General features: G+C 48.6%; 1 protein-coding gene across 1 annotated transcript in view; it reads right to left on the bottom strand.

Moving 5' to 3' along the window:
* The window catches only part of PYGM (glycogen phosphorylase, muscle associated), a 982,083-nt gene that overhangs the window by 762,368 nt on the left and 200,977 nt on the right, over window positions 1-18,738 (bottom strand). Inside the window, exon 4 of the mRNA XM_082270768.1 lies at window positions 6,082-6,185. Within this exon, the coding sequence (XP_082126894.1) occupies window positions 6,082-6,185 (104 nt within the window). The remainder of the gene's footprint in view (window positions 1-6,081; window positions 6,186-18,738) is intronic.

Here is an 18,738-nt window from a genome sequence, read left to right as displayed (position 1 = left end):
CGATGCGGCCTTAAACGAGGCCCCTTTGGCTGCGCGCCTGTCCAGTGTCGCGGTGCTTAGCCGTCGGCTGATCTGGTTGAAGAGCTGGTCGGCTGACCAGAAATCTAGGAAGGCGTTGGCTGACAATCCCTATGCGGGGTCTCGCCTTTTTGGGGAATCCCTGGACGAATTGGTTAAGGGAGTCACGGGGGGCAAGAACACTCTGCTGCCCCAGAATCCTAAGGGCAAGTTTTTCCGCGGCAAGCGGGGTCCTTTAAACCTAATCAGGGTTCCTTTTGTGCCTTCAAGTCACAGTACAAGGGGAAACCCTTCAAGGGCCAGGGTGGCCAGAGAAAGCCCTGGGCCGGCAAACAAAAATCTGGCCAAACTGGTGCGGCGGCTCAGTCCGCCTCTGCCTGAAGGGACGCCCTCACGTTTGCGCGGTTTCCTCCAACCTTGGCTGCTCTGAGTTCAGGACAGGTGGGTTCAGGAAATCGTTCGATCAGGGCACAAGATCTAATTTCTTTCACGGTCGGCAGACAGATTCTTTCCCTCAAATCTTCATTTGACCTCAGGGCGGTTACAAGACCTGCATCAAGCGGTGCAGGATCTCTTCGTTCAGGGGGTGATTGTCCCGGTGCCTCATCTGGACAGGTTTCGGGGGTTTTACTCGAATCTGTTCATTGTGCCCAGAAAGGAGGGCAAAGTGCATCCGATTCTGGACTTGAAAGCTCTGAACCGCTTTGTGCGCTTTCGAAAATTCCGCATGGAATCGCTCCGCTCGGTGGTAGTCTCTCTTTGCCCGGGTGAATTCCTGGCCTCTATCGACCTGAAGGATGCGTATCTACACATCTCCATCTTCGAGGGTCATCAGAGGTACCTCCGATTCGCTGTCGCGGAGGAACAATATCAGTTTGTGGCGTTACCTTTCGGTCTCGCTTCGGCTCCAAGGGTCTTTACCAAAGTGTTGGCGCCTGTTCTGGGACTGCTGCGGGCACAGGGCATTGCGGTCTTGGGTTATCTGGACGATCTCGTGTTAAGATCGAGTGCCAGCCAGAGCCTGCTGCACGATCTGTCCACTACGGTCCAGACGCTCCAGGAGTTCGGTTGGACGATCAACGTTCAGCAGTCGACCTTGTATCCTTCGGTTAGTCTCCCGTATTTGGGAATGGTTCTGGACTCTGCTCAAGCAAAGGTGTTCTTGCAGGAGGACAGCTCCTGACCCTACAGTCCGAGGTCAGGTCCCTCAGGGACAACGAATCCTCGTAACTCAGGACCTGTATGTGGTCTCTGGGTTGATGGTATTGGCCTTAGAGGTGATTCCATTTGCGCAGTTTCACACGCGGTCTCTCCAAGCAGAGATCCTGGCCAGGTGGGACAGACTACCTCAGTCCTTGGACGTGAGAGTGTCTCTGAGTCATCAAACCAGAATGGATCTCTTGTGGTGGCTTCAGTCCCCAGCTGTGTCGGAAGGAAAATCCTTCTAGCCGTTACTATGGACGGTGATAACCATGGATGCCAGCCTATCAGGCTGGGTGGCGTCCTGGGCAACCTATTTGCCCAGGGCACTTGGTCGGAGGAGGAATCCTCCCTTCCGATCAACATTTTGGAATTGAGAGCAATCAGGCTGTGCCTGCTCCATTGGTCGGATCGTGTTCAGGGCCGTCTTGTGGGGGTGCAGACGGACAATGCCACTGCGGTGGCGTACATCAATCATCAAGGGGGCACTAGGAGTGCCCGGGCGGCCCAGGAAGTGACCACAATTTTGTCTTGGGCCGAGACTCATGTCCCGGCGATCTCGGCAGTTCACATTCCGGGTGTGGAGATTTGGCAGGCCGATTATCTGAGCTGCCAGACCCTGGACCAGGGGGAATGGTCCCTGCACCCTGCACCCGGAGGTGTTTCAGATGCTGTGTGCGAAATGGGGATCCCCGGATGTGGATCTGTTCGCGTCCCGGCTAAACCACAAGGTGGAAAGGTTCGTGGCAATAACGCGTGATCCTCTGGCAGACGCCTCGGATGCGCTGGTGGTGCCTTGGCATCAGTATCGTCTGATCTATGCCTTTCCTCCGATTCAGTTGTTGTACAGGTTCCTTCGCAGGTTGGCCTCGGAACCAACATTGAGGGTACCACCCTTCCCTGTCAAGGCGCACTCTACCAGGTCGGTGAGTGCGTCCTGGGCTTTCCGGCATCAGGCCTCGGTGGCCCAGGTGTGCAAGGCTGCGACTTGGTCTCCAGTGCACACCTTTTCCAAATTCTACAAAATTGATGTTATGGCATCAGCTGATGCCTCCTTTGGCCGCAAAGTTCTCAGCAGCAGTCCAGTAGGGGACCCAGTTTTTATGCGGGTCCCTGGCTGTTGGTGTTGTTTACCCCTTGGTTATTTGCTTTCCTAGGTTGTTGCTCCTGTTGAGCCTTTTTTGTTGCCCAGAGGATTACCTTTCTGTTTATGTAAGGTTCCTTTCTCTGATATGGGTACTGCTTTGCCTTTTCTGATGGTTGCATTTCCCACCCCTCATGTCTACACTGCTTTGGGACATCCCCATTGGTGAAGACTGTATGAGTGGGCGGCGACTGTCGGAGGACGTAAGAGAAAACTGAATTTTTGTAAAATCTTACCATAAAATTCCTTTCTCTGAGTCCTCCGACAGTCGCCGCCCCCGCCCCTCTTTTGGGGTTCTTATACACTTAATTGCTTTGATACCAAACTGAGTTGAGATGGCTATTGTATGAGGGGTATTGGACCAGTGGGACAGCCCCCATGGGTGTGTCTACATAAATGCTTTTGTTTTAACAAGTCTTTTGCCTAGCTACTCCTAAGGAGAGGAAGTCAATACCCCATTGGTGAAGACTGTATGAGCGGGCGGCGACTGTCGGAGGAATTTTACGGTAAGATTTTAAATTCCGTTATGCTACAGTTATTAATAGACAGAGTAAGTGATCAGTACCCAGTAGAAAATATGATATCAAAAGGTGTATCTATCTCACACGTACAGACCCAGACTAGGCCCCGATTACTATTTTATGTACCTCAAAGGCAGGATGAGGAGTAGGAGGAGTTCGGAACAGGCAGGAGGCAAACTGAAGCACCCTGCAATCCTCGGCGGTGTAAGATGCGCCCCAAAAATTGCAAAGGTTTATCTCACACGTACCAATACAGACTATGCAGCAATTTAATTATTTTTACCCCAAGGGTGTAGATTGAATAGCGGAATAGAAAATATGATATCAAAAGGTGTATCTATCTCACACGTACAGACCCAGACTAGGCCCTGATTACTATTTTTTGTACCCCAAAGGCAGGATGAGGAGTAGGAGGAGTTCGGAACAGGCAGGAGGCAAACTGAAACACCCTGCAATCCTTGGCGGTGTAAGATGCGCCCCAAAAATTGGAAAGGTGTATCTCACACGTACCGATACAGACTATGCCGTAATTTAATTCTTTTTACCCCAAGGGTGTAGATTGAATAGCGGAATAGAAAATATGATATCAAAAGGTGTATCTATCTCACACGTACAGACCCAGACTAGGCCCCGATTACTATTTTTTGTACCCCAAAGGCAGGATGAGGAGTAGGAGGAGTTTGGAACAGGCAGGAGGCAAACTGAAGCACCCTGCAATCCTCGGCGGTGTAAGATGCGCCCCAAAAATTGCAAAGGTTTATCTCACACGTACCGAAACAGACTATGCCGCAATTTAATTCTTTTTACCCCAAGGGTGTAGATTGAATAGCGGAATAGAAAATATGATATAAAATTGGTGATTTTCAATAGCACATGTGAACACAGCAGTGTCTTATGTCAGTCAGCTCTGCTGCAGGCTATGAAGGGAAAAAAAAGAAAATTCCCCTTTAAGTATTGTAATTTTTAAATAGATTAGTACAGACTATGCCACAATTTATTTATTTTTTAACCCAAAAGGGTGTATATTGAATAGTGGAATAGAAAAAAGTGTATAAAATTGAAAATCACTCAATAGCAAATGTGAACACAGCAGTGTCTTATGTCAGTCAGCTCTGCTGCAGGCTATGAAGGGAAAAAAAAGAAAATTCCCCTTTAAGTTTGTAATTTTTAAATAGATTAGTACAGACTATGCCACAATTTAATTTTTTTTAACCCAAAAGGGTGTATATTGAATAGTGGAATAGAAAAAAGTGTATAAAATTTAAAATCACTCAATAGCACATGTGAACACAGCAGTGTCTTATGTCAGTCAGCTCTGCTGCAGGCTGTGAAGGAAAAAAAAAAGAAAATTCCCCTTTAAGTTTGTAATTTTTAAATAGATTAGTACAGACTATGCCACAATTTAATTTTTTTAACCCAAAACGGTGTATATTGAATAGTGGAATAGAAAAAAGTGTATAAAATTTAAAATCACTCAATAGCACATGTGAACACAGCAGTGTCTTATCACAGTCAGCACTGAAGCAAAAACGCTGCACACAACTGACTGATAAAAATAGATTTTTTTCTCCCTCCTCCTCCTCCTCCTCAGCGGGCTTAACTGAGGGCAAAAAGATTGTGTTCACTGCACCACCCCCCACACAGCAAAATCTATGTAGAATACTGACCCTGCCTATTCTCCAGCCTGTCCCTAATATGCTTGATAAGATCGTTCACTGGCACTGCACAACCCCCCACACAGCAAAATCGATGTAGAACACTGACCCTGCCTATTCTCCAGCCTCGCCCTAAAATGCTCTAATAACTCTCCCTGCCTGCACTCCAACCTGACCCTGCATTCTTTTCGGACAAAATTTTTCACAGAATCACTGTCTTTCCCTAATCAGCAGCCAGCACGTATGATGTGTGCTCTGTCCCTAAACTACAGAAGAATGACGCAGCGCGCTGGGGCTCTCGAACTTATAAAAACATGGTCACATGCTTCAGATGGCCAATCACAGCTACTAATACATTAGTAGGCATGGCTGGGATGGCTTAAGGCACACCAGTTAAACGCTTGTTGATTGGCTGTTGAAAGCCCGCCATTAAAAGCGCGCCATTACATACAAAACAGGAAATAAAATGACCGAACATGGATTTTAAACCCGAACATACAGTAAAGTTTTTGGGTCCGTGTTCGGGTAACAAAAATCCAATTATTCGGTATGAACACGAATAATACAGTCCGTGTTCGCTCAACACTACTCTCTATCAAAAATTACAATTTTTAAGAACTTTTTTTTTTTGTGTGATTTAGTGTCTGGGGGGGGGGGGTCTAAAAAGTGAACCTGTGAAGTTTCAGCTCTGTAGCATGTCCAGAACCAGAAAACAAGATCATTTTTCAGTAGAGTAGGGATGGTGGGACCCTCCTTTTACACCTATATGATCTTTTTTTCTGGTTCTGGGCATGCTACAGAGCTGAAACTTCACAGGTACACTTGTTAGACCCCCCCCCCCCCCCCGACACTAATCCCAAAAAAGTCATGCCTGCCTCCAAAAATGCCTGATAAATATATATAAAAAATGAAAATAAAAGCAGACTGAAATAGGGCTTTTTGGGGTGCTGTCAGGATGCTGTCCTTACAGCAGGAGTGGACACAGAACACTGGCCTAGCTAATGATTTCCCTATCAATTCAGCAGCAACAGCAGCCCTCTCCCTGCTCTAACTAACCGCAGCTTCAGAATGAATCTAAGATGGATGCTGCCCTTGCTTTTTTATAGGAGGTGGGAGGGTCTGGGAGGGAGGGTATGCTGATTGGCTGGAATGTGTCTGCTGACTGTGAGGTACAGGGTCAAAGTTTGCTCAATGATGATGTATAGGAGGCGGACTGAACATCGCATATGTTCGCCCGCCGAGGCGAACGCGAACATGCGAAGTTGGGCGGGAACTGTTCGCCAGCGAACAGTTCGGAACATCTCTAGCTGTGAGGTCAGGGTGTTAACAGAGACTAGAATAGGTAAAAGTTGGTGCATATGGTTATGCTTGTGTAGGAAAATAAGATCTCCAAAAGGAAGCAGTGCTGGGAGAAGATGGAGACAAGGATGTCCTGGGGTATGGGGGGTAGGTACCTGTTCTCTGACAAAAAAAAAAGCCCTGTATATATTTATAAAACTTTTTACCTGTATGTTAAGATATTTGGTAAATAATTATTACAAACCTGCCAGCCATTGCTAATCTTTTGGTTGAAAATTCCAAACTCATATCGGATACCGTAGCCATATGCTGCAAGCCCAAGAGTGGCCATTGAGTCCAGAAAGCAGGCTGCATATAAAAGAGAAATAGAGAATATAGTAACAGTCTATTATAAAGAAATCTGAAGCAAAATATAAGTATATGAAAGTCCACTAAAAATATACTATATGAACTAAACTATCATTCTTGCCTATACTGTAAAGCAAAACAAAACTAACATTTTCTTTATTTATTAAGTTATATATACCTTAGTACGGTTTGCATTATAATTTAATTGTTTGTATAATCTTTTTTATGTTTTTTTAAATATTGTAGGATAAAATAAAATAAAAACAAAAAAAAAAAGATGGTGAGAGAGTGATTTTCTTTAGCTATACACAAATAAGAAAACTATACTAATGTTCTTTTACATATGGAACTAGCAGCACCAAAAATGCACCCTGTAACACATTGTTTTGAAAATAAATCTATTGATAGCTAAAAAAGAAATATAGGGGTCTGGGGAAGTGAATTTAGCTTTGTATTTAGCTACGGAAGAGTCGAGTGCAAAAACATGTAACTATTTACCAATGTGAGCCATGCATCACAATATTTTGAGTACTCTATTTACTTTTATATTTATTAGAATCTTAATCTTATCCACTGTGCATAATCCTGTTATGATGCAAGAACGTAATATCCACATACAGGTCTTTATCCATATTAAAATCTCTACACACACTCCCTCTCAGGTTGAATCGATGGACCAATGTCTTTATTCAACCCTACCAACTAATGTAATAATTTGACCATTTGTAACTACAACAACCTCTCTTTATCTGTTGGTATAATACTGATTGTTGCACAACTAGTTTATAGCCTTTTGCCCCAGTGGTCAAAGATTGTACAGATGTTGAGTGGATATCAGGGATGTACCCTGCAGTCTGCTGTTAATATACAGAATGTGTTCAGTTTCACCTCACTGGAAGGGTGAGGTTGCTACTCTTTTTCTTTTTATCACATTTCATTGCCATAGGATTGCTTTGTTTCTGTGAAAATTTCTCTTGGGGAGAGACTACCACAAGTAGTACATTTTCAGGAGGACAGCGCTGTGCTTAAGCATGCCTATCCCTTGACCTGGGAGATCTTTGGAGCAGTCAGGTAGGTTGGTGGACAAGCAGCCAAGAGGGCTGGTAGTTCCTGCAGATAGTAGAGCTGGGAGCAGTTCAACAAAGGAGAGGAATTACTCCTGTACTCAGTTTACAACATAATGTGCTATTTTCTAAAGGGGACTAAGAGCTCATAGTCCTCAAGGGACTTTTGCTTTTGATCACTAAGGACTAATGGTGTCTGTGACGAATGCCCATTTGCTGGGACGTTCGCCACGGGCTACTGGAGGAGTGTGGAGGCCAGCCTCCTGCCCTTGGACTACGGGTCCTGGCTTGTAGGGGTGCGCAGCTCTGTGTGGGGGTGTATGTTGGGGGACCCTTGGAGTACTGTTACTTTGAATTCAAGTCCCTGTCACCCCAAGCGAAAACAGACTCTAGGCCTAAGCTGCCTACAACCAAGGACTTCACACAATGAGAGACTAAACAGATTCTAATGACATAAGATTCAGCTATGGTATACTGGGGGGATGTGAATGGACACTTATAATTAGGTGTGTTGAAAATGGAGACTGGCAGTCTGCGAGCCTATGTCTTCTGCTTTCACCTGTTTAGAGGTGGAGTGTGTTCACACTTCTAGGAATGCGTATTCGGCTTTGTTTTGGGCTTATTGTTTGTTGAATTATTTAGGAATACGTATTCGGCTTTGTTTTGGGCTTATTGTTTGTTGAATTAATTATGATAATGTTGCAATCTCATTCACCTATTGTCTCTTTCCAGAAGGCCAAGGTATGTTAACTATGTTCTGTATACAATTACATTTGCATATGATGATGAAATCAAACTCATGAGACTGAATATATTGGAAGTGAGTTGGTGAATAAAGTGTCTTTTGTTTTACCCTTCATCAAGCTTAGGCTGATGTTTGAGGGGGGAATTGAGGGGCCAGGTCACTGCATCACGTGAGATTCTGGAGACCTAAGGTCCAAGTATTGGGGATCTGTTACACTGGTGGCAAGTGGTGGGATTCTTCTCTGAATAGATCCCAAACCAGGAATGCAGTGAGGGAGGAGCCCAGCAGCATCTCGGTCTAAGGAGGAACTCAGGAGATGGAGCGAGCTAGCCCCCAGGCAGTTTCCCTTATGAGGTGGAGTTCCAGCGGAGACTACAAGACATACTGGCAAAGGAACAAGGCCATATGTCAGCCAAGGACAAGGGGAACTGGAGAAAATATGTAATGCAAGAACTCTGGCAGGAGTCCATGGAAGTATCACAGCTTCGGTGGAAAGAGAAGCTTCCAAGTGCAGCGCAACGCTGGCAGGAACAAGTGAGCCAACACATGATTATCCTGGGAGAACAACCCTTGACGCAGTGGGAAACGCACCTTAAATGCCTGGTCCAAAGAGAAATTATGCTGGACGACTCGTACCGGGCATTATGGTGGTACGCAGTCCAACGAGACCCTTGGATGGCAGAAGGCATTCATCCAGAGGGGGGGGGCTATGATGGCCCAGGCCTGTTGTGGAAGGCCATGGAGGAGGATGATGATTCTGGCAGTCCTGCGATGTCGCGGTTCTGGGCTATTTATTATTACCGGAGAAAGATGCTACCAGTCCAGTTGTTGTTGGAGCTGAGATTAGACCTCATCTACCTGGTTATCGAGTGGGGGTTGGAACAGGACAACCAACACCTCCTAGACTTGGTCCAGCAGCAGCCAACAGCACTGGGGGTGGAGATGTTCGTGCCCACTACCCAGGACCAGCCAGCATTAGCGGGAGAGGTAATTGTAGGTCCCTTGTCCCAGCAGCAGCCAACAGCACTGGGGGTGGAGAGGGTCGTGCCCACTACCCAGGACCAGCCAGCATCACCGGGAGAGGCGATTGTAGGTCCCTTGTCCCAGCAGCAGCCAACAGCACTGGGGATGGAGATGGTCGTGCCCACTACCCAGGACCAGCCAGCATTAGCGGGAGTGGCGGTTGTAGGTCCCTCATCCCACCAGCAGCCAACAGCACTGGGATGGAGATGGTCGTGCCCACTACCCAGCACCAGCCAGCGTTACCGGGAGAGGCGATTGTAGGTCCCTCGTCCCAGCTGCAGCCAACAGCACTGGGGGTGGAGATGGTTGTGCCCATTACCCAGCACCAGTCAGCATTACCAGGGGAGGCGATTGTAGGTCCCTCGTCCCAGCAGCAGCCAACAGCACTGGGGGTGGAGATGGTTGTGCCCATTACCCAGCACAAGCCAGGGTTACCAGGAGAGGCGATTGTAGGTCCCTCATCCCAGCAACAGCCAACAGCACTGGGGGTGGAGATGGTCATGCCCACTACCCAGGACCAGCCAGCATTAGCGGGAGAGGCAATTGTAGGTCCCGTGTCCCAGCAGCTGAGTGCCTACCCAGCAGAAGAGCTGGCAGCCAGGCAGAACTCCACTGGTATCTGCCCACCAGTCCATGCAGTTTTTTGCATGGAAGGGGTGGATGGGACCGTGGCCTCCACCCCTGGATTACAGAGATGCTGGGCAGTCAGCCCAGATCCCCAACCCCCTAGTATGGGGTCCCATGCCACCCTGATTTTGCCCCTCCAGCAACAACAGGATGCCTCTGGAGTGGATTATAGTTGGGGCCCTGCCCAGGAAGACCCCGGATATTTCAACTGGGACATAGGGCAGTAGGCCCTCTGGAGCACGGCACAGTCTGGGAAAAGACACCAGACTAACACAGACCTAAACCAGTTGGAGGTCTGGGGTCTGGTTAGTCTCCCCAGGAGGGGGAGATATGTGACGAACGCCCATTTGCTGGGACGTTCGCCACGGGCTACTGGAGGAGTGTGGAGGCCAGCCTCCTGCCCATGGACTACAGGCCCTGGCTTGTAGGGGAGCGCAGCTCTGTGTAGGGGTGTATGCTGGGGGACACTTGGAGTACTGTTACTTTGAATTCAAGTCCCTGTCACCCCAAGCGACACAGACTCTAAGCCTAAGCTGCCTACAACCAAGGACTTCACACAATGAGAGACTAAACAGATGCTAATGACATAAGATTCAGCTAGGGTATACTGGGGGGATGTGAATGGACACTTATAATAAGGTGTGTTGAAAATGGAGACGAGCAGTCTGCGAGCCTATGTCTTCTGCTTTCATCTGTTTAGAGGTGGGGTGTGTTCACACTTCTAGGAATGCGTATTCGGCTTTGTTTTGGCCTTGTTGTTTGTTGAATTATGATAATGTTGCAGTCTCATTCACCTATAGTCTCTTTCCAGAAGGCCAAGGTATGTTAACTATGTTAGGTATACAATTACATTTGCATATGATAATGAAATCAAACTCATGTATATATTGGAAGTGAGTTGGTGAATAAAGTGTCTTTTGTTTTACCCTTCATCAAGCTTAGGCTGATGTTTGGGGGGGAATTGAGGGGCCAGGTCACTGCATCACGTGAGATTCTGGAGACCTAAGACAGAAATACTTGGTCCAAGTATTGGGGATCTGTTACAGTGTCCAGGAATCCCATAACCCTTTTACCATAGTGAGGTCATTATCCCTAATAAAACAACAAAACTAAGCTCAGAGACTGTTTTCTTGTATCAAGATGAAAGTGGAAAATGCTTGTTGCCTGGCTAAGCATAAATAGGGGGACCAGTTATCAGCAGCCCTTTCCGGGGTAGTGCGACATGTATACAATCCAGTTTGCTGGTTGGCCAGAATATAAGAAATTTAGAGGGGACTGATATTTCTGGTGCTAAAAGCTGTAATACAATACATTGCTGATTCCCAGTTCATCCGTTATATCCACATTTTCAGTAAAATCAACATGTTTACAACATATTTACATGGGACACCTTGAGATTTTGACATGGCATTCAGGTAAGATAGTAAGATTTGCAGATGGGGGGTGTGGCCGGCGAGTGATGTGAGCGGACGTGTCCTGCAGTAGCTCCGCTGGAATCCTGAACATTCTCCTGCATATCTCAGCAATCCTGTGTTTGATTTACCTGTAACTTTCGGGCTACCCTCTACACATCTTCTGCTTACCTTAAGTGCAGCCATTTCCATCCGGACTGATGTCCAAGCACAGCACGAACTCCCGGTCGGTGGCAGATCCTGGCAGCCAAGATGGCGGCGCAGCGACCCGCTCAGCGAAGGAGAAGCAGAAGGAAGCCGCGTAGCGCCTGTTTGTGAAACCCCAAGGTAAAGACCCTGCTCCCCCTCCCTGCTTGGCTGATGTGGGGGATGTGGACATGGCCTCGGGGGATTTGGTGGATGGCGGGCCCTCCTTGTTTCTGGAGTCGGGGCCTTCAGCTTACCATGAGGCGGGAGCGGTGCTGCAGCTGCGGCCTACCTCCCCTACCCTGGCCCTTGACTCTGAGCCTACCTTGCGGGATATTCTTTCAGCGGACACTACTGGCAACGCCAACATTACTAGACTAGCCGGGGAAGTACAAGGCATGAAATTAGAACTGTCCCTGGTACTCCAGGACATGCAGAAGCTGCGGGATCGCACGGCTGCATTAGAGGGCCGGGTCAGTACCATAGAAGATGAGTGGCAGCCATTACAGAGGGATGTTATTTAAGCATGGATTTTAGTTAAGCATGGCTTCGTAACACCTTTGGAAAGGATCCCTTCTCCCCTATGTTTGCAGTGTAGCGGGCCCATAGAGTCCCTGCCAGACCTCCTCCTCCGGGTGCCGGGTGCCCCCCCAGACCCTTTCTCTTCAAGCTGCTTAATTATAAGGACCGTGATGTTATCCTGAATAAAGCTAGGACCACTGCTGATCTCTCTGTGGACAATGCCAGAGTCTCTCTGTACCCTAACTTTTCTGCTGAAGTGCAACGCAGGAGAGCTAAATTTTTGGATATCAAAAAGAGACTGCGCAAGTTGAATGTGCCTTATGTTATGCTTTATCCTGCTAAATTGAAGGTTGTGGCGAATGGCTCTACCCAATTCTTTGGACAGGGAGGAACGTAATCTGGCCCAGCAGGTACCCCCTTGAGTTCAGGGGTGCTGTTCTCCTTCATTGGCTTTGAGGTTCTGTCTGTGAGGAGCATCGACAGTCCATTTTCAAGTCTCTGTTGTACAGTCTGAGTTTTACCCCCCCTGGGGGAGCTACGTTTGGGATCACCGATCGGCTGAGCAAGACTGTCGTGTTTCCCCCCAAAGTTACCTGTATGCGGTTCCTTTGCATACTGTGCCCTTATCCTGTTGTCCTGCGTGGACACATTGGCTCCGTGGACTGGAGAGTATTTTGCTACTGGGCCCTGTTGGCCCGATTGACTTTGTTCTTCACTTTGATACTTTTTCCCCCTTTATCTCAGGTTCTTTTCCGGGTGAGACCTTTCCTGCCTAGGACTCTTGCAGCTGCAGATGGCTGGCGTGGACTGTACTACCTTTTACATCCAACTACGTGTCCCATGCACGTACTCCTGTGGACTTTGCTCTCGTGGATTCTGAATGGCTGTGGGGAGTGGTATGTCCGGTGGTTTGGGAGGTTTTTGATGTTGGGCTTTTATTATAACTTTGATACCTCAAGGAACTCTCACGGTTTAATGCTTTAATTTTGTCATGGAATGTCCGGGGCTTGGCTGATGGGGTCAAACGTAAAGCAGTTTTTGCATATCTTAGGAGGCTTAAACCTACAGTTGTCTGTCTGCAAGAGACCCACCTTGTGCGCACCACCACGCACTTGTTACGCTCTCGAGCATACCCTGTTCAATACCATTCTGTCCACTCCTCTTATTCTAGGGGGGTGAGCATGTTGGTGTCTAGGGAGGTGACTTTTGCGTGTCTGTGCAGCAGGGTGGATGATTTGGGGAGATATGTCTTTTTGTTATGCAAACTTAATGGTTTTCTCTGCATTTTAGCCGCTGTCTATGTCCCTCCACCCTTCTCCCACGAGGTTCTCCGTCTCTTGGCGCAATTTATGGCGCCCCACCCTGATACTCCTGTGCTGGCCTTGGGTGACTATAACAATTATGTTGACCTGGCTCTTGACAAATTTAACCCCTCCCATCAAGGACCCATCCCTGTATTGCGCCCAACGGCGTTTGCTAAGTTTTTATTGGAGATGGGCCTCAGAGATGTTTGGAGGGACAGACATGCAACCACTAGGTGTTATTCCTGTTATTTGGCCATTCATGGCGGGTTGTCATGTATTGATCTGGCCCTGGGGAATGACTCTATGAGGCCCTGGGTGTCTGATTCGGTGTACAAACCCCACCTGATGTCTGACCATTCCCCGCTCTGGGTCAAATTTTCGGTGCTGGGATCGGGGGCTCGTCGGCTGTGGCGGGTAAATCCGTTCTGGCTGACGCTGTTCCCTGAGCCGGATCCCATTGGCCCAGCTTTGGAGGACTTCCTTGCTGTCAATCAGGGATCTGCTTCCCCTGCGGTGGTATGGGATGCCCTGAAGGCTTTTTTGCGTGGTCAAATTATCGAAGGGATTGCTATGATTAAACGTAACTCTGCGCAGTGGGAGGACACGGTATGTGGCGAAATTAAATGTAGGGAGGAAGCGGTGATAGCCTCACCTTCTCCCTCCACACAAAAGGCCTGGTTAGAGGCCCAGGCCCTATATAACTCGGTGGTACTCTCAGCAGCTGAGAAGAAACAGTATTCTTTGAAACAAACGTACTTTGAGGAGGGCGAAAATGCAGGACACATGCTGGCCATGGTGGCCAGGTCTCAACAGGACCCTGGCTCAGTGGCAGAGATCGTCTCTCCCTCAGGGAGGGTGGTCTCCTCCACATCACAGATACTTGATGGCTTTAGGCATTTTTATGCTGATTTGTATCAGTCCCGGTGCGGGGGGGGGCGGGAGCAGCCATGTCCTCATTTTTGGACGGGTGTTCCCTACCTCAGCTTCGGACACAGGATAGGATGTCCCTTAGTGCTCCTGTTACTATGGATGAGCTTACGGATGCCTTGGGACAGGCGCCCAACAATAAGGCACCGGGAGCAGATGGCCTTCCAGTTGAGGTGTATTCTAGGTATGGGCGGGTGCTTCTGCCGGTCCTTCTCTCTACTATGCAGGAAATTATGAGGACGGGGGTACTGCCGGATTCCATGAGTGAAGCCATTATTATTGTTTTGCCCAAGCCAGGGAAGGATCCAGTCCGGATTTATTCCGGGCAGATCAATGGCGATTAACATACCACGGCTTTATCTTAATTTGCAACTTCCGGTGGACAATACGGGTAACAGAGCCATTTTATCATTGGATGCGGCCAAAGCATTCAATAGTGTCGAGTGGCCGTATCTGTGGGAGGTTCTCTCACGCTTTGGACTGGGAGATGACTTCATTGGATGGGTGAGGGCGTTGTACTCAGCGCCACGAGCATGGGTCAGAGTGAATGGGGAACTCTCTTCCCCGTTCCCCCTGTACAGAGGCACTAGGCAGGGGTGCCCTTTGTCCCCCCTGCTGTTTGCCATGGCGATAGAGCCGCTGGCGGCCCTCATTAGGAGTACCCCAGCTGTGGTGGGCTTTCGGAGAGGTGACCTGGAGGAAAAGGAGTCCCTATATGCAGGGGCGTACCTAGAGCATTTGGCACCCGGGGCGGATCCTATATCTGGCACCCCCCCCCCCCAGGCGACGAACTGCCCATTGACGTGTCACGTGTAAAATGTATGGAGACCCCCTTTTACATTACACAGCCCCCTTACCCCTGGACACCTTTACATTACACAGCCCCCGTACCCCTGGACCCCTTTACATTACACAGCCCCCTTACCCCTGGACACCTTTACATTTCACAGCCCCCGTACCCCTGGACCCCTTTACATTACACAGCCCCCGTACCCCTGGACTCCTTAACATTACACAGCCCCCTTACCCCTGGACCCCTTTACATTACACAGCCCCCGTAGCCCTGGACCCCTTTACATTACACAGCCCCCTTACCCCTGGACCCCTTTACATTACACAGCCCCCTTACCCCTGGACCCCTTTACATTACACAGCCCCCTTACCCCTGGACCCCTTTACATTACACAGCCCCCATCCCCCCTGGACCCCTTTACATTACACAGCCCCCCATTGGAACCCTTTACATTACACAGCCCCCCATTGGAACCCTTTACATTACACAGCCCCCCAATAGAACCCATTACATTACACAGTCCCATCCCCCATACAACCCTTTACATTACACAGTCCCCCAATATAACCCCTTTACAATACAAAGCCCCCACCAATAGAACCCCTCTACAATAAATCCCCTCATAGAACCCCTATACAATACAAAGCCCCCTCATAGAACCCCTATACAATACAAAGCCACCCCCCCAAAAAAAAGAACCCCTTTACAATACAAAGCCCCCCCGCAAAGAACCCCTTTACAATACAAAGCCCCCCCCCTCCAAATAACCCTACATGGCCTCAGCCGAAACACAGGGGTATTCTTGTGGCATTTTACTGATCAATCCATTTTTTCCTCCTGGCAGAGATCAATGACCCTGAGGGACAATACCTTATTTTGGTCGGCCATTTGTTTGAATGCAAGGTCACTGTATATTCCTACTACACTCCTAGAAAAGATCAGACCACTTTTCTCTCCCATTTACTGCACTATTTAGTGGATGAATCACACAAAAAGAGCATCTCACTGATCTGTGGGGTTCTCTACCTATTTCTTCATAAATCTCCGGCTTCTGCCCCTCTAGCCCGGTACACTTTCTTTCCAACAACTGTTACACCAACATTTCTTGCTAGATTTGTGGTGAGAGCACAACTCAGCCAGCCAAAGTGGATCATACTCCTAAGCCTATTCACCTGAAGCTCACTAAAGACTCTTATTCCACCCTTTACAATACAATGCGCCCCCCCCCCCTACCTTTTTAGGAGGAGAGCGGAGGAGGAGGAACTGTTTAAAGCAGAGAGGATGAGAGAGACTCACTGTCACTCCCGAGCCCTGAATACACAGCGGTCGGCGCCTCGGCGGGAACTGCAGAAGTTACTGTGCTAGTTAAAGAGCAGGTGACTGGTTGATAGGCGGTCCTAGCAACCAATCGCATTCTCATTAACCAGCACAGTAACTTCTGCAGTTCCCGCCGAGGCGCCGACCGCTGTGTATTCAGGGCTCGGGAGTGACAGTGAGTCTCTCTCATCCTCTCTGCTTTAAACAGTTCCTCCTCCTCCGCGGTGGAAGCAGTTTGGCGGCCGTCCCCGGGTGTCACCCTGGTCTTCCCTGACACCCCCCTAATGTGTGGCACCCGGGGCGGACCGCCCCCCTCGCCCCCCCTATTGGTACGCCACTGCCTATATGCAGATGATACCCTCCTGTATCTGGGAGACACACCGAGGGTTCTCTTAATACACTTATGGTTCTTGTTGCAAAATTTGGCTCCTTCTCAGGTTTCTCTATTAACTGGGATAAGTCCATACTGATGCCCCTAGACCCCATACCTAATCCTTCTCTACCAGCCCTGGGCCGCCTACGGGTGGCGGACACTTTTAGATATTTGGGAGTGATGGTCTCCCCGGATCCAGCTCAGTACTTGCGTTTGAACCTGCTCCCTTTTTTAGGCAAGCAACGCACTAAGGGCAAAAGTTGGTGTAAGCTACCGCTGTCAGTGGTGGGTAGAGTAAATTTAATAAAAATTATTTGGGCCCCGCAGCTACTATATATTTTCCATAATTCTCCGATGTGGATCCCAGTATCCTGGTTTAAGCGGGTGGAGTCCCAATTTCGTGACCTTGTCTGGAGGAGGCAGCAGCCACGTATTAAATTGTCTACCCTTCAGTACCCCAAGGATAAAGGTGAACTGGCAGTCCCACATCCGAGGATGTACTTTATTGCTGCTCAGTTACAACACTTAGCGGGGTGGGGGGACCAGCTCTCGACAGACCCGCAGTCACTGCTTTTGACCAATTCTAGACAACCTCTCTCAGCAGCGTCCCTCCTGGAGATGGACCTCCCCTCATTGCCGAGCCGTGCTCCCACGGCCATCCTGCTGCGTCGCTTGTGGCGAGAATTGCGTGTGTTGTCGCATTCGGACGGATTTTTTTGATTTTACGCCGTTATGGGACAACCCGACCTTTCCGGAGGTTTCTGGGTTGCAGGACTCTCTGGGATGGCAAGATAAGGGCATACGGTACATGGCTCAATTGTTTGTGGGCTCTGTACTTAAGCCGTTTGACCGCCTTCAGACTGAATTTAATCTCCCCCGTCAACACTTTTATCGCTATCTTCAATTGCGCCATGCCCTTCAGGCTCAGAAGCGGCTGTCCCCTCTGCGGCAGGCAGATCAGACGATGATGAATTCTGTGATCAGGGCTCAAGATAAACGGGAACTGATCTCCCTTAGGTACCAATGGCTTCTCTCGTGTATACAGGACCCGGCCTCCTTGCGGTGTAGAGCAGCGTGGGAGATGGATCTGGGGGACATTGATGGAGATCAGTGGGATCAGGCCTTGGAGGTCCTTAGCTCGGTGTCTGTCGACTTCCCACAAGCTCTCCCAGCTCTTTATACTTCACAGGACGTATCGTACCCCTGTTCTCCTGCACAAGTGGGGCAGAAGGGACATGCTTTTGTGCCCTAAATGCGATTCCCACAGGGGAGATTTCATACACATGCTGTGGCGCTGCCCGAAATTGGTCAGGTATTGGACTCAGGTCACAAACTGCATTTCACAAGTTGCCCATGCACCTATACCGGTTGGCCCTCTGGTGTGCCTGTTGGGCATATTGGATCCGGAACTGTTTACTCCTGGTGCTTATATCATGGTGCACAGATTATTGTATTTGGCTAGAAAACTGATTGCTAATTATTGGATGAGTCCAACGATTCCTACGTTAGCGCAGTGGGTGACACGAGTCAATTACATCCTGTTGAGGGAGCAGTTGGCTTACCGCCATCGTAATGCAGTCAAAAGGTTTCATAAGATCTGGCAGGATTGGTTGGATTGCCCGGGGTTAGCTCCTGCACAACTGCTTATGCATCGTATTCTGCAGGTATAGATATTTTGGTAGGCATCCCTGGTGTGTTGGGATTTCTCTCACCTGAACCTCTTTTTTCCCTGTCTCTTTCTCTCTCCCTTTTCACCCTTTTTTTTCTTTTCCCTTGCTATGCCCATTCTCTCTCTCCCCTTCTTGTCTTTTACTTTTCCGGACTCATCTGTATTTTTGTTGTGGTTGAGACCCGTTCCTGGGATCTCTCTACCTACTGGATTTTGACATGGGTATGATGACTAGACAGGTATAGTGCTCTTGGGGGATGCCACTCTTTATATTGCCTCTTCTTCCTAGGGTATTTTCTCTCAGTGAGGTTTACACTGAAGGTGTGGGGCTGTTTTCTCCCACATTAATGCCGAAACCCTGTTTATCCTGGTACGTTCCTGCATTGGATTATGTTTATATCAGCTAATAGGTGTTCGATTCTCTTTGTTACCTCAATACCACTGTGATTATTGATGCTTTTGTATTACTGCATGATTTTTCTTCTGACCAGAGATGTGACCCCTGCGAGGGTGCGGTATTTTTCTGATTATTGTATGTACCTGGTTGTCATTGCTGCACATGTTTCCACCTGTTACCCTTCCCTTTTTTCT

This window comes from Pelophylax lessonae (genome assembly GCF_965119305.1).
Source record: "Pelophylax lessonae genome assembly, chromosome: 10".
Taxonomy (NCBI): Eukaryota; Metazoa; Chordata; class Amphibia; order Anura; family Ranidae; genus Pelophylax; species Pelophylax lessonae.
The sequence above is the reverse complement of the archived record's forward strand: the minus strand, read 5'-3'. Positions and strand labels throughout refer to the sequence as shown.